Source organism: Colletotrichum costaricense (genome assembly GCF_030867565.1).
Source record: "Colletotrichum costaricense strain IMI 309622 chromosome Unknown Scaffold_2.1, whole genome shotgun sequence".
Classification (NCBI taxonomy): Eukaryota; Fungi; Ascomycota; class Sordariomycetes; order Glomerellales; family Glomerellaceae; genus Colletotrichum; species Colletotrichum costaricense.
This window is the reverse complement of record NW_026848231.1, coordinates 304,250-319,643: the sequence shown is the minus strand read 5'-3', so window position 1 is coordinate 319,643 and position 15,394 is coordinate 304,250. Positions and strand designations below refer to the sequence as shown.

Below are 15,394 nucleotides of genomic sequence, written 5' to 3'. Positions count from 1 at the left end.
AACTACTTCGGCGTCTACCTACGGATACCTACTTTCCTCAAGAAAGTGTATTTTCATAGGCTGGATTTGCCCAACGACCATTCCAGGCAGCCCCGAGCTGCATCATTGTCACTCGTTCTTCCCTCGTCTTTTTCACCGCCCACTCTTCTTCCGCACCCCATTCCATCGCCAGCACAACAATAAAATTCCTCGGTGGGCCTCTGTATTTTTCCAACAACGACTAGCTCTTCCTCGAGAATCGTCAGCAACACGTCGCTTTCGTAACAGCCATTCAGCTATATCATTCGCTTGATACCCATCAGAATTAGGCCGCATTTTCGCCGGGCCTCGAGTTATCCGACGATTCTCAACTAAGGTTCGGACGGTAGTGGGGACCACTCCCACCATCTCCAAAAAGATGACCGCCGGCGCCTCCATCGACGCCCCTCTCCGGCCCGCCATTTTCAAAAACTCGGGCCTGCCAAAGTCCGACTCTTCCGTCTCCACCAGAGCTCCATCCTGCAAATCCATCCGCGTCACCGGTGCCCATCCTCTCGGCTCTTTGCACGTACACCAGCCCGTCGACTCCTCCCTGTCGCAACAAGTCACCATGGACCCCAACACCGTTCCCGACGATGACGAGCCCCCGCCTCTAGCACCCATCGAGTCTCTCGATGTCGCCGCCAGCGCCAACCAACAGGCCTCTCAGCATGAACACCAGCTTGGAGGAGGAGATGTTGTCCTTGTCATGGACTTGCCTGCTCACTTCACCGTGGGCTACGATTCTGTCTCCTTCACCGCCCGCGAGTTCGTCGGCGTCAGAGACATTCCTCCCGGCTCCCATTTCTTCTGGGTCTCGGAGACGGAGGCTAGCACCACGCGCTCCGGTTTCTGGATCATCAGCACGGCCACCGAGAAGATCCACGTCATGCAATGGGACAAGTTCAACGAGGTCATCGGCGAGCCCGCCAGCCAGGTCGAAGCCCGTTTCCAAAAGGATAACATCCAGGACATTTACCCCAAGCTGGCCCCCTACCAGATCCGCGCTCTCAATGCCACCGTCAAATCGGCTACATCCGGTTCTTCCAGTCCCGAACCCGAGTTCGCAAGAAACACCAACATTTGGCAGCAGCTGACCAACGCCATCACCGCGCCTCTCTTGAGCAGAATTACCGCCCGCCAGGCCAGTGACTGGGCTGTGCATACCTCGGACCGCGTGAGGGGGGCGCTTATGCTTCCCGCTGAGCTCGAGCTAGAAAAGAGAATGCCCAGTGTTGTCGCGAGCACAGAGCTGAACTTTACCTTTAGCCAGGGTGCCAAAACATACGATGCAGAGAGTGTCGGCGCTCAGCGTACTGAGCAGGCAGTTGATGCGACTGCTCACTTGCTTTCCAGCGGTGCCACCGACGATGACGTTGTCGGTGAGCTCCAGTTTGCCTTCATTGTCGGTATGCATCTTGGCAACGAGGCGTGTATCCAGCAGTGGTGGCACATGCTGGTCTCCATCATATTGAAGAGCTACACACTGCCTCTCAAGCGCCCGGAGCTGGCCCGCTCGCTCCTGCAGACCATTACGGCTCAGCTTGTCTACAACGAACGCTACCTCGATGGGTCTGTTCTCGACTACGGTCCTTCATATGCCCGTGACCTACGCATGGCCCTCATTGTCTACAAGCGGCGACTCAACGAAGTGCTCCTCGGCCTCAATTCGCTTGCCACTCCTGAGCAGGCTGCCGTCGGTCAGGCCTTCTCTGAACTCGAGACGTGGGTTTGGAAGTTTGGCTGGGATATCAGGAGCGACTATCTCAGAAAGGGAAAGACCATGCTAGAGGACGGAGAAGAGGTCGAGCTTGAGATGGACGACCTTGAAGCCGAAGATGAACGTGGCGAGTTCGCTGCTGTGGTCGTTGAACTGGATGAGAGCGGAAAGCAGAAAGACCTCGTCTCATGGGATTAGGGTTCCGGGGTCAGGCGCTGGTTGGAAGCAAAGGAGAAGCGTCGTCGACACTCACAGTCATGTGCCAGCAGCAGCAACGGCACCAAGGGAATTAACACCGCTGCCACAAGCACCACCGATACGGGCACCTTTGGCACAGATACCATTGGTAACCCGCTTCTGTCTCCAGTTCGGCCCGTGGGTGTGAGGCCTCGCCGCTTCTCATCTCGAAGAACCTCATTCATTGATATGGTTCGACCAAAGTCTCGCAACTCGAGCATGACGCATGTTGACTTTTGAGTATGGGCATCAAAGCAAGGATGGGCATCGTCATTCAGCATCATTCAGCGGGGAGTTTTCAGGTGTCGGTTTCTTCTTGGCATTTTCTTATTTCGGGGCATTGAGCATCGATCGTCTGGGCCATGGCATTGTTTGAATTTCAATCATCTTCCTTTCCCGGACTATGGCTTGTTCAAGGGCTATTGGGACGGCTTAGGTCTGCGTCTGTGGTATAGGCTGGCGCGTGAGAAGGAGGATTATAGGTGATATGGCACTCGTGGCTTGGTAATTTTGATAGGCCGTTACTTTGTATGACTGTATGTCCAGCTAGGAATCATCCCTTTGCTACATGATGTGTTTGTTTTGAGTTGTGAGGTGAACTATGGTGACGTTCACCATATGGGGGTTGGGGGGGGGGGGGGGGATCCCTTTGTGTGCAGGTGTATAAATTGCCGTAGGAGAGACCTGCTGACTTGGACGGAAGGCTTTGAATGTTTCGCATTTCTTTTGATATCGTATCCTCAAATTACAGTTACATAAAAGCCGGCCAGTCTTGTCATTCTTTGGCTCGTTTCTTTTGTTCTTTGTTGGCCGATTTTGGCGCCACTCAGTGACTGGAGAACAAAGGTGCAGCAGACTAGATCAATTCCCGTGATGGGGATATGGGGATCGAGTCAAGCGAGCTGAGCTTCAGCTCGTTCTTTCGTGATGGAGGAGGTACTATATCACTGGTGGATACTGCGCCGTGAAGTCAAGTTCATGACCCCTCCCTTGATCAAGATAACATTTAGAACTGACCCCCCTCCGCCCCCTTCGGAGACGGCGAGAGGGATGGAGCTGGCTCTACTCTAGAAGTCCAGACATCAAAATAGCTGTCACATGAACAAGACAGGTTTTTTCTCACGTCTTGGGATTTTGCAATCCATAGACCATGGAGGAGAACATCGTGTGGCTTGAGGAACTCGTATCGTGACCAAGATGTGATGTCCACCTACATTTCTCTCAGGGAGACGAGGTTGAACGCGCGAGTTAGAACGGACAAAATATCAGAAACACTCAATGACTGTACTCCTCCTCCTCCTCCTCCTCCTCCTCCTCCTCCTCCTCCTCGTTCCAATCAGAGTTGGGCCCCCGGCTCCCATACATTACTTCCCCATGTGATCACTCAGATAACTGATTATACACACAGAGAGAGAGAAAAGGCACTTGATAGAGTTGGGGAAGAGAAAGGGGTTGGCGGTGGTGGTGGTGGACTGCACTCAGCACACTGCTGGCGAGACTTCCATCACCCAAGGGGGGGACGGGGGGCGTAGATCCGTAAAGGGATGGACGTGTAGAAGCACAATATGATCTGGTCAGTACGTTTGAGCAGTCTGACGAGACAATGGTGCACTTGGTTGGCATCACAAATATTCATTTCGGTTCCAGAGCTATATTTGGGTCAAACACCATACCGTCCCAGTCATCCATCGTCCCTTTGAAACAGTCTCACAGGGACGCTACATCAAGTCTGTGGATGGCGGACTAAACTCATAACGATGGCGCTGCAAAGGAGGTCAAATATCAAAAGCAACACCAAGAGTTTGGGGTCGACACGGAAATCTCAGAATGGGAACGGTGGTTTAGTGCCAATCAAGCGGCCCAATCCCCAAGCCTCAGCTGGCAGTGAGGCATGACTTGTGCTTTGTCATAGCAAGGGAACTGTAGCAAGCAGCATCAGAAGGCTATCACGCAAGATGTCTAGTAGAAAGCATGAACATGTTCAAGTCTTATCATGAGATGATCTTCCTATTACTACTTGAGCAGTAAGCCGCCCTCGACAGGGCCATGTCTGATATACACAGTCATCTAATGCATTTTACGACCTGTCGAGCTTTCGACTTGAGCCATCCATTCTTGCTCATGGAAGAGCATCAAAAGTGACTGGGACCCCACAAGGATCTCTATTGCAGTCCACGACACCAATCATTGTGTCGTCTCCGATTCCGTCTTAACTTTTTGTTCAACCTGATCCACGTTTGACCATGCCTGAAGAGATATCGCACACAAGCCCCAAACCGTTATGGGCAAATAAAAGAAAACACTCAAGGAAAATGAAAACAGCCGTGGAGGAATACCAGACTGAAGGAGACACAGATACGTGTCCCGGGTACCTCGAGTCTAAAACCCCCGTCTACGTGAACGCCGATTTTGCATGAGAATTGCGCAAGTTGCCGCCGCATGATGAGTCACCTCGCCTTGAGGATGGTCCGGTTGGCAAGGTTTTTACCAACGACGAGCGCCTCCTAGAGGAGCGTTGTTAGCGTTGTCTGTGAAGAAAGTCCGGTCAGCGATTAGGCCACTAGACTTTGGGAGAATGGAAAACACGTACTACCGCCACCGCCGCCACGGCCACCACCACGGCCACGGCCCCAGCCGCCGTAGCGACCGCCGCCGCCGCCGCCACCGTAGCGGGTCATCTCAGCGAGACGGGGATCAATCTCCTGCTTGGCCTCTCTGAGGACGTTGACGAGGTCACGAGCCTGCTTGGAGTCTGGGAGAAAGTTAGCGCTTTGATCAAATATGGCAGGTAAGGGGGAGAACTGACTGTCAGTGGTGAAGAAGGTAACGGCGGTACCCTTGGCACCAGCACGACCGGTACGACCAATACGGTGGATGTAGTCCTCCGAGTTGTTGGGGTAATCGTAGTTCAGCACGTGAGTAATGTTGCGAACATCTTGAGCAAGGGGTTAGCAGACGCCTCACGGTTTGTATAGCAACGTTCCAGCCGGGAACCACGTTTGTTTGATAAATATATCAGGCTGTTTTCACTCCGTCGAAGACAGGGCAGTCCATATGCGTCAAATGCCATCCTGGAAAGTTCAATGTACCGGGTCCTCGGGCTTGGGGAATCTTGGGGACAGCTTGAGCGAATCAAGAATTGCCACATCCACGCTTGTACCATAGGCAAATGGGAGGCACAAGGGTGGAACAGCGAGTATAGCGAGCCAACGGCTGCACACCAGACCAAGACTCCACACAGGAGCAGAGAGAACCAAGGAAACACGAATGCATCAGGCAAGAGTGCGCAAGTAAGAGAGCCCCTAGACATAAGAGTAAAGTACAGCACAAGGCTGCTGGAAGTTGCCATGTAGATTGGAGGGGAATGATACTCACCAATACCACGCGAAGCGACGTCGGTCGCGACCATGATGGGAGACTTGGCAGTCTTGAACTGGTCGAGGACCCAGTCACGCTCGTTCTGCTGCTTGTCGCCGTGGATGGCTGCGAAATGTTAGCTAGAGTACAGAGGATCAAGAAAAGAATGAGACAACATACAAAGCGCGGGCCATCCGTCCTGGCGAAGGAAACGGGTGATCTCGTCAGCGACACGCTTGGTGCCAACGAAGATGAGAACCTTGTTCTCCTTGTTGTCCATCATCTTCTCGAGGTGCTTGATCATGCGATCACGCTTCTCGCTCTCGTTGACGACCTCGACAATCTGGGTAATGCGGTGGTTGGCAGCCAGGTCCATGGAACCGATGTTGACCTGGATGAAGTCGGAGAGGAAGTCGGACGCAAGAGCGCGAACCTCCTTGGGCCAAGTGGCGGACCACATGAGAGTCTGACGGTCAGGGCGAATCTGGCCAATAATCTTGCGGATTTGGGGCTCGAAACCCATGTCCAACATGCGATCAGCCTCGTCAAGAACAAGGTAGGTGACGCGACGCAGGTTGGTCTTGCCGGCCTCGAGCATGTCAATGAGACGTCCGGGGGTGGCAATGCAGACCTCGACACCGCGGGAGAGATCACGGATCTGGGGACCCTTGGGGACACCACCGTAAACGCAGGTGTTGCGGATGCGGGAAGACTTGCCGAACTTGGAAATCTCCTGCTGAATCTGGACCGCGAGCTCACGGGTGGGGGCGAGGATCAGGACAATAGGGCCATCGCCGGGGGCCAGCAGAGGCTGGGCGTTGATGTGGACGATGGCGGGAAGGCAGTAGGTAAGCGTCTTTCCGGAACCAGTCTCGGCAATACCGACGACATCGCGACCGGAGAGAGCCATGGGCCAACCCTGGGACTGAATGGCAGTAGGAGCGGGGAAGCCCTGAGCCTTGACCTCGTCCATGACATATCTGGGGAAACCAGCCTCGTCGAAGGTCTCGACGGGCTTGGGGACATCATTGCCAGCAATGGCAATCTGGTGCTTGCGACGGAAGGACTCGACATCCTCTGAGCTGCGGTTGGCCACCTCCTCGTGCTCCTTGTAGAAAGACTTCTCGAACTTGGGCATCGTGGAAAGATCTGTGCAAGAAAAAAAAAAGTCAGTAAACGCGTTGCTGGTGTATGCTGTCGTGAATCAACTAACCCCATTCTTGTGTGCGAAGACCAGCGCCAAGGTTATTCATGCGGTCACCGCCACCGCCGAAACCACCACCGCCGCCATAGCCGCCACCACCGTATCCGTTGCTGTCACTGACCAGTTAGCAATAATGTTGACGACAGTATCAAAAAAATTATTAGATGTTGAAGCTGGCGTTGGTGTCGTTTGAGAAACCACGCTCCAAATTCGGGTTGAAGCATCGTCGCTCTACGAGCGGTGTCGCGCCAAGGCAACAGCCGCCTCGTGAACCCGGCCGACGTGTTTGAGAATAGAGTCAAAGAAATGCTTACCCGTTGGAATAGCCACCACCGCCGTAGCCACCATCGCGGCCGCCTCTATCCTGACGATCACGACCACCGCCGTAGCCACCTCCTCCGTAGCCGCCGCCGCCACGACCACCACCGCCGTATCCGCCGCCGTAGGACATGTTTGCTAGTTGCGGAGAGCGCGCGAAGTGTTTATTGTCGTGAATGGTGCTTCGCTTGCTTGAGCGATGCCAAAGGAAAGACCGTGGGGAGAGAAAGAAGACGCGAAGTGAACTCTTTTTCTGGAGCGAACCGAAAAGAGAACTGATGCGTTGAGGGGAGGGGGATGGAGGATTGTGAGATGGAGGAAGAGAGGGATGCAGATGAAAGAAGGGGAGAAAAAGAGTAGGAGGGTCAGAGGTTTTGGGGAGCGCGAGGGAAGGCGGTCCCGGGGTGAATTTTTTTCTTTGCCTGCCCAAAACTTTTCGGCGACCGCTACCAGAAGGACCCTGCTAAGGCGAAAAAGGTACGTACCCGATGCACGTGGGTCTGTTACTGCCTTTATCGCTCGGATAAGATGGTGGATCTGACTCGCGATAAGGCACCTCTGCCAAATCTGCACACTGCACACTGCAGCAGCTGCAAGGTTCTTGACTTTTTTTTTTCTGTTTTTTTTTTCTGCCGCTCTCTCTTACCTTGCTGGCTTCCATGGTGACTGTGGTACAGTGTACTTCGGTTTAGACCGGGGGGTCTCCAGCTTTTTTTTTTTTTCCAGACTTTTGCATGCGAATTGCGGATACCTGGTTTTGAATGATTGGAAATCGTTTGGCCTCGAGCGAGCTTCAGCACAAGCGGTGCAAGGGAACCCTTTGACTGCTGCTTGTTTGGTATCAGTACTAATTGGGACGGCATGCGCACCCGCGGCGGGAAGTCAAGGGAAGGAAGGAAGCACGGCGAGATGCATCAGATGACAGTGGAAGCTTCTGTTCAGTCCGACTAGTAATGCTTGGCTTTTTCTCTTGCCCGATCTAACGTCTAGCTAATTTATACTTGAAGCAAGGTGAGGAAGGAAATAATACTGTGTGAGGTAGGAGTAGAAACGTCGTCCACAATCTCTGAGGCTGTTTGAGTATCAAGATGGCCGCAAAGCGATGTAGGGGCCACCATCCTTGCCTCCATCTTGCTACAGGCCTGTCCTCTATCCATCGTCTTTTATTGAATGGCATCCGCTCCAGTTGCAGAGCCTTTCTCTGTCTACCAAACAAGAATATTCACCGACAGAATTCCATTACCAGCTTACCGGTAAACATTGCTCGTCAAAACTCACCGGTAGGGAAACATTTCCCAGAAACCAATCTCCATCTGAAACAGAGTTAGCCCAAGCTTCACCCCGCCCAACAAACATCAAAACCAACCTTTGTGCCGTGAATAAAGATCTTGATCAACCGCTCTATACTCGATGGGCTCTGCAGGGCGGCATGCCTCTCAATCAACTCTGTGATTCAAACCCCCTCAGTCAGCAAGGAACAAAACGACTCAGTCAGCCATCATGACCATGAGGGGAGGATAAACATCTCCACAAACCTGAGCCGGTCTTCACCGCCTCGACATAGTCGTCAGCGACGTAGTTCTCGATCCACTTCCAGTACGTGTTCTCCTCGCGCTTCGTCTTGACGTCGCCGTGGAGCTGCTTTGCCACGGCGCCGTATCCGAGCAGGCATGGCGCGAGGGCCATTTGCAGCGCGATCCAGTCCTCGCTGACGCCCACGTCGAGGACGTAGCGCGTGTACGCCGTGCAGGCTGTATGTGTGGTCCTTTGTCAGTCTCGCTCTCGTGTGTCTCCCCAAGGGGACCAACATCCACAAGATAAGACTTGCCTTGATGTTCCTCTGTAGCCTCGATTTCAGGCACCGTGATGCCGAAACCCTTGCAGTAGTCGATGTGCAGGCTCATCTCACGAGTTATGTGGTTGACGATTGTGGCACCCTAGATGATTCAGTACACAACCCCTCCAGAACAATGGGCAACACCTACGGCCGAGATGTCTGCTATGCTCTTCGCCTTGTAAGAAGCCAGCGCGTTGGCTCTAGCGAAGTGAACCTAAGATAGAAAATGAGTTACCAAGAATTTCCGTCGGCTATCATAGCACACGTACCAGATAGAGGTAGTCCTGGATGAGATACTGCTTGAACGACTCCATGGGCAGCGTCCCGTCTCCCATGGCCATGACGAAGGGGTGATACACAAACGTCTTCCAAACATCTTTGACATCCGGTCTCTCGAGCATGTACTCGATAAAGCGCCCACTATCGACTTTAGTCAATTCGTTGCCTATACCAGCGGTTTAAAGGAGACTTACGGTGCAAAGGGCAGCGTCTGGATAGAGTGAAAGTGATTCAGCGGACCATGCCCCTTTCCGTACCCAGGAGCAGTCTTGATCCCGGCCTCAATGTATCGACAAGCCGACTTGACAGCTTCCGGTACACCAAGACCCTTTGCCAGATTAGACGCAATAGCAGCTGCCACACAAATCAGCACTCATCATACTTAACCACGACCTCTTACCCAAACTCACAAGCTAAAGAACACCCAGTCCCGTGCGTATTCGTCGAACTCTGATACGGGCTCTGCACATGCCAAAACTCGCCGTGCCCATACAACACATCCACAACAACAGCCTTGTCCTCCTCGCTCTTCGCCACAGTCAAATCCGCCTTGAACGGCGCGTGTCCGCCCTTGACGAGCACCCACTCGGGCCCCAGCGCCTGCACCGCCTTCGCCATCGCCTCGAGGTCCCCGACGCTCTCTACCTCGACCGGCGCGTGGCCCGAGTCCTCGAGGATGAGCTTCGCCTCGGGGATGTTTGGCGTGAGGACGGTGGTGAGCTTGAGCAGGCCTTCCAGCAACGCGGCGACGGCTTCGCGAGGGAGCAGCTCTGCGCCGCTGGTCGCGATCATGACCTGTGGCAGTTTGTAAGAAACTCTGGGTTATCTATCCAAAAGTCTGCAAATGACGTGTTCATACCGGGTCAACGACGACCTTGGGGACCTTGTGCCTCTTGAGAGCCTCGACAACCGTCTCAATCGTAGCAGGCGAAGCCAGCATGCCTGATTCTGAGTTAGCTGCTTAAAGCCATGGGCCAGATACAGTCTACAAATGAAGCAAATCTCACCAGTCTTGACGACGTCCACCCCGATGTCGCCGGAACAGGCATCAATCTGCTTGAGAAGAAACTCCTGCGGCACGTGGTGAATGTCGTGCACTCCAGTCGTGTCCTGCGCCGTCAGCGCCGTGGTGGCCGTCATGGCATAGCAGCCATGCGCCGCGATGACTTTTTGGTCCGCCTCCAGGCCTCTTTGGATTGCCGCGTCAGCAAGCCCATCTCTGTATTTGCTTTCCCCAGATCTTGTTGCAGTCTGGAGATGAAGAATGTGTGTATACTCACGCTCCGCCGGAGCAGTCCGAGCCGGCAATGACAAGAACCCGTCCCTGAACCATGGTGACTAGTGTAGGGAGCAAAACGGACTAGTCAGAGATACGTTCGCCGGTTTGGGATCCTGTTTTTGGGCAAGAAAGAGTATTGATACGTGTAAGGTAGCAATCGACTCTCCGGAGCTTCTTTCCGTGCAGACGGATCGGACATCATCGGAGGACGGGGTAGGCACGGCTGGCGACGGATCGGTCGCGGGTCGAAGATGTCACTCAAGTGGGGGCGGGGCACCCTTTAGTTTTTGCTCACCTCAACTAAACGTCCGACTCGCAAAACTCTTCGTCGTGTTCCCACGCCATACTGTGACCTGCGCCTTACTAGTTAGTCACACATCACGTAAAAGATATCGCCAAGGCTGCCATTCTTATATGCATGACCCTCACTCGAGGCTCTATATCTCACTGGCAAGAAAGGATGAGTGATCTGAGCGAGAGGTGAGGAAAACAAGTCACTTTTGATTTGCCTATCGTGCCAACACCCTACCTACCTACACCATTTGGGAATCGATACGCAGATGGCCACCAACTCCATCCTGTTCTTGCTCGCTCTTGAAGATCAATCCGTAGCTTATCTAGGTCCCTTTGCCGGCCAAAACCTCAGCTGGAGACTTTATCCACTCCCCCAAAGTCACGACTTATAGTACAAGAAAAACCAACAAACAAAACGCCTCATCATGATGCCTCTCGAATTCCACTAACAACTTTCCGGCTCAAATGCCAAGTGATCTCTTGACGATGAGTGCAACGGATCATACAACCTTACGCTGTCTCCGTCGAGTCAGCTGAGCTGTCTGTATCAAATGAGCTCATGCTGTCCGAACGCTCTGCCTTGGGCAGAGGCTCTGTCTCTTTCTCCAGTTCCGATGGGTCTGAGATACTACGCTGTCTCTCTGTTCGATTTTCGTCACCCGAAGATGCGTTTTCCTCATCCTCGTCGACATCTTCGTCGTCAGATCCGCTATCGCTGTCTTCGTCAAAGACAATTCTTCTGAGGACGTTTTTGTCAAACATCTCGAGAACCATGCGTCTAATAGGCAGGCGGTAGTGATTGTATTCAAGCATCGTCATGACGCGCCTGAACATTTTGGGACATCTAAAGCCTGCCACCTTGTGCTGCCTGATCTGCATCAGTTCACCCATTGCCCGCTTGTACAGAACCATGTTGCCGAGATCGACAACGAGATCCAGGATGCGTTGGTTGATGGCCTCTTCGTTGGTGAAGGCCGGCAGCTCTTCCTTCTCTAGAGGCGGACGCGCTTCTGTTGGTGGCGGCGGGGTCAAAAAGGTCTTTTGCGTATCTGGCAATGCAATCTTGGAGGCAATAGCGTGCTTCCAGGGTTTGAACGAGAAGAATTTGGATAGGTTATTGGGAATGCAGAATCCCATCGACTCTCCTCGCGGTGAAAGATTTGCATCCCATCCACATTCTGACAGGATCTCAAGACCGTGGGCGGATCGAGACACTAGTCCCAGGACGAAGAAGGCGGTGCCACGCAGACTCATCACCTCATGTTCTTCAGCAATCTTGACAATGTCTTCGATAACATCGCATGATTCGATAAAAGGGGCACCGAGCTCCATTGATCCCACGTTGCCGACAGCCCACATGGAGGCCTTGACCTTTAGCATGAGCTCGGGATCTTCCGACTGCATGCCGTATTCTTTGATCGTGCTGGCAAACTCAGCAAAGTGTCCCTTGTCGCTCAGTAACTTGCATCCCTCCTGAGTGCGTGCAAGCTCGCGATAGAAGTGCGGTGGAATGTGATTCTCTGGCTCGGTATCTGCTTGAGCTTCTTCCACCATGTTGATGCGGTTCTGGTGCTCTTCTGGATTCTCTAGGAATGCTTTGGCCAGGCTGGTTTCAATCACACCAACGTATGAGTCGTTTCGACCGAGGAACCAGTCATCCATCTCATTGCTGATGTAGTCAACGCCGTCGAGGTAGTGGTAGCCAATGGACGAAGACAGGAACCGCAGTAGGAGAGGAGCACCGATCTCTCCCAAGTGGTCCATTGTCGGACGACACTGGACGACATACTCCAGATATGCTTTCTTATTGCATGCCTTCTCGAGGATCTTAACTGCGGTTCGGCAGACCTCTACCTCGGGGTCGTATAGTTGGTCGCAAAGCTTCTCGATGGCCCACTTCCAGTCGATCTTGCCGTGGGATGGTTGGGATGCATCGAATGGTCGAGTGGCGTACTTCCGCAGCGCGTTCGTCGCCGTGATGCGAATCTCCCTCGTTCCAGACGTAAGAGCCTGTTCTATAAGCACCCGTGGGTGTCCCGGGATGCTGTAGTCAAAGTTTGAGAGAAGTAGTTTGATCAAGTCAGGGCGCTGCTTGTGCCCGAGAATGTGGTACATCATGTTGAACATTCTCCAGCGTTGTAGAAGCTCCAAGCCTCTGGGATCACCACTTAGGACTCCAAGCATGGGGAAGTATCCTGCGCAAAGTGTGCTTTGCAAGCGACCAGGGGAGAACATTGGATCCGTGGATGTCAATCCGCTGCTCTGCATCGTTTGTTAGTGTCTTGATAAGGTTGCCAAGGATGTGTATCTTTGCTTACCGGGTCACATTGAGCGAGGCACTCAGCTATCTGCCGTAACATCTTATGATCTTGCAAGTACTGAAAGCCCTCATTTGACTGAAGCAGAGTGTGCATCAGTGTGCATCCGACCCTGACGTACTTTTGAGAATTCTTATTGCTTGTAAGATCCGAAAACCTGTGCTTAAAAGGCCGGTAGAAGCTCATGATCCTGTTCATAAACTTGGACACCCTGTTGACCTCGTCTAGTCGCTTTCCATCTTGAAGCGGCCCTTCGATGATTCGCGAGATAACATCCCAGTTCCATTTCAAGTAGTTGGAGCTGTTCAGGACATTAGACTCCACCAAAAGCTGCCGGATTGCGCCCTCTTGAACCACAATCCCGGCGTTGCTTTTACGGTGCATGTCTGCGAGGTTGTCGCTGGAGGGGAGAGTTCCAGCAGTCGCGATAGACGGCGTGCTCCTATACAGCGTCTTGCTCACTGAGCTAATCTGATAAACTATGCCCGAGGCAACGAATCTGTTGTCGTCTTTGAACTGAGTCGCCGCAGCGAAGAGCTCCGGAAGCAGAGGTAAGTCGTTGCTCCACGTCGCGGGGAGGAGCCTGCTTGCCAGCTTCAGCACCTCGCCAATCAGGAGACACGTCTTTCTGGAGAGCTGAGGGTCACTGGTCCTGGCAACTTGGAGCAAGTTTTCCAATAGACCAGCTTTGACAAATGTAGCCAGAAGCAGGGCAGTGTAGTGATCCATGAAGTTTTGCTCTCCACTATCTTCCTCCACGGGCAGAGCATTGGCCGAGGGCGTCTGGTTCGGAACTGATTTGAGGCTCGCTACCCGTCCATATGTCGTTAGGCGGCGACCAGCTAGGAAGGAAGAAGCCCACGAGGGCGACTTGATCCGGAGAAGAAGGTAAATGAGATCGATTACTGTCTCTCGGATGGTTGCTTGCGGAAGCACCATGCTAGTGAGCAGCGACTTGATGGCTCGAGAGTCATGCATAGTCAGCATCATCAACCCAGGCCAACTCTTCAGGATCTTGGTGATTGCCTTGGCGTTCTGCTTCAGTAGGCTCTCATTTGCGAGGATGATATCTGTGAATGCCGTGAAGAGAACCTCCAGATCATAACCGGAGCGCAAGTAGATTCTCTTTTGTGGGTTATCCAAGATCTGCATATAAGACGCCGTAAGAGATTCGGGCGATTTATATGTTCCTTCGATCAAAGCCTCAGAGAGCGGTGAAAGGCCGCCAGAAGCGACTGCCAGGGCCGGGTCACGAAGCATAACCTCAGCAAGTGTTTCCAAGCAGATGGAGCGTAGACGATCTTCAGCCTGCTCTGCAACAGCGGCTATAGTCCTCACAACAGCGCGTGAAAGCTCTTTGACTCCATCCTTGACATCCAAAAAGGCCCGAACGAACTTCAAGGCCTGTTCACGCTCCAGATCTGCTTTTCGGTCTTTGATCAAAGATCTACGGTTTGTTAGCTGTGGCTCGCAGTCTTGTCAATTGTAGAAACATGGCCAAACTCACGTCACAACAATGATGTCAGTATTCAGACTGCGGATCTTCTTTAAAGAAGACACATCTGAGATGGCATAGCGAATCATTCGGTAACCAGCTGCCACTACTTCTCTGGCCTCACTGAGCAGCATTACTTGCATGCGAAGACCGAACACCGACCATACCAGGTCATACTTGAGAGTTGGATGCCGCCTGAACAGATCAACTAGACTGTTTCCTCGACTGACATAGTACTCTGGCGGCATGCCTTCTTGCTCAAGAGCTTGTAGCAACTCAGCCAGGAGAAAGGTCGGTGACTGCTCAGCCGTCTCTTCATTGTCTGAACCAGCGCCACTGCGAGAGGCGCTAGGAGGTGAGCGCATGCCATTGTTGGCAGAAGAGAACAGTGGCTCGTTTGTCCTTTGTCTTGTGGGTGTGGTTGGAGTCGCCTTGAATCTCGAGGCATCTGTAATCTTCTGCCGTAGATTCTTGATGCGCTGGTTGGAGGCATTCAGCTCTGCTTCGACCTTGGCCCTCTGTTCCTTGGTTTGTTTTGCCTTCTTGGCGTTCAAGGCTTCCAGCATGTTCTCACTTCCGTCCTTGATCTTCATCTCTCGATTCAGCTGCTCCTTGAGAATAGCTAGGGTCTGCTCTGCAGCCGTGGCGGGATCTTCCTCGTCGACCTTATCGATGCTGTAGATGTCGCCTCGGGAGCCAGAGCGAGATGGCATCATCTGGCTGCGCAGCTCAGAACTAAAGCTCCCAGGGGCGATGGAGGGGTTGAGGGAAGAGCCTCGGGGTCCGAAGCTGACGCCCGAGGCGCCCAGACTTCTCGATCCATTGACAGAGGCGGATGGCGGCTGAAGGCCGCCGGTGCTCTCTATGCGCTCGAAACTCGGACGTGGATTGAGGGTATTGGCGCTCGATGCCGACTGTTGAGGCGAGAGTGCCTTTTGAGACTGTCCGGAGGCGCTCAGCATCTTGGCGATGCCTCTCTATGTTACCACCTTGCTACGGGGCTTCTCCGGAGGTTCTGGCATTCGGGCGACTGTTATT

General features: G+C 53.1%; 4 protein-coding genes across 4 annotated transcripts; 1 reads left to right on the top strand and 3 right to left on the bottom strand.

Annotated features, from left to right (window-relative positions):
- Positions 1-397: 397 nt before the first annotated feature.
- Positions 398-1,936, top strand: CCOS01_01710 (AAR2 protein; the record flags this gene model as incomplete). Its single annotated transcript, XM_060449903.1, has 1 exon — positions 398-1,936. One exon carries the CDS (start codon positions 398-400, stop codon positions 1,934-1,936), a length of 1,539 nt encoding a protein of 512 aa, XP_060318553.1.
- A 2,523-nt stretch (positions 1,937-4,459) lies between these two features.
- Positions 4,460-6,987, bottom strand: CCOS01_01709 (DEAD/DEAH box helicase; the record flags this gene model as incomplete). The annotated part of the gene is made up of 7 exons (XM_060449902.1): positions 4,460-4,503; positions 4,566-4,727; positions 4,782-4,910; positions 5,351-5,458; positions 5,513-6,481; positions 6,546-6,646; positions 6,851-6,987. The coding sequence occupies 7 exons, from the start codon at positions 6,985-6,987 to the stop codon at positions 4,460-4,462; spliced, it is 1,650 nt and encodes a 549-aa protein (XP_060318552.1).
- A 1,141-nt stretch (positions 6,988-8,128) lies between these two features.
- Positions 8,129-10,303, bottom strand: CCOS01_01708 (phosphomethylpyrimidine kinase; the record flags this gene model as incomplete). Its single annotated transcript, XM_060449901.1, has 11 exons — positions 8,129-8,167; positions 8,221-8,300; positions 8,390-8,605; positions 8,659-8,791; positions 8,840-8,905; positions 8,961-9,111; positions 9,165-9,324; positions 9,381-9,765; positions 9,830-9,912; positions 9,978-10,159; positions 10,251-10,303. The coding sequence occupies 11 exons, from the start codon at positions 10,301-10,303 to the stop codon at positions 8,129-8,131; spliced, it is 1,548 nt and encodes a 515-aa protein (XP_060318551.1).
- A 750-nt stretch (positions 10,304-11,053) lies between these two features.
- CCOS01_01707 (uncharacterized protein) lies at positions 11,054-15,318 on the bottom strand (the record flags this gene model as incomplete). Its single annotated transcript, XM_060449900.1, has 3 exons — positions 11,054-12,805; positions 12,862-14,308; positions 14,369-15,318. The coding sequence occupies 3 exons, from the start codon at positions 15,316-15,318 to the stop codon at positions 11,054-11,056; spliced, it is 4,149 nt and encodes a 1,382-aa protein (XP_060318550.1).
- Positions 15,319-15,394: the final 76 nt, after the last annotated feature.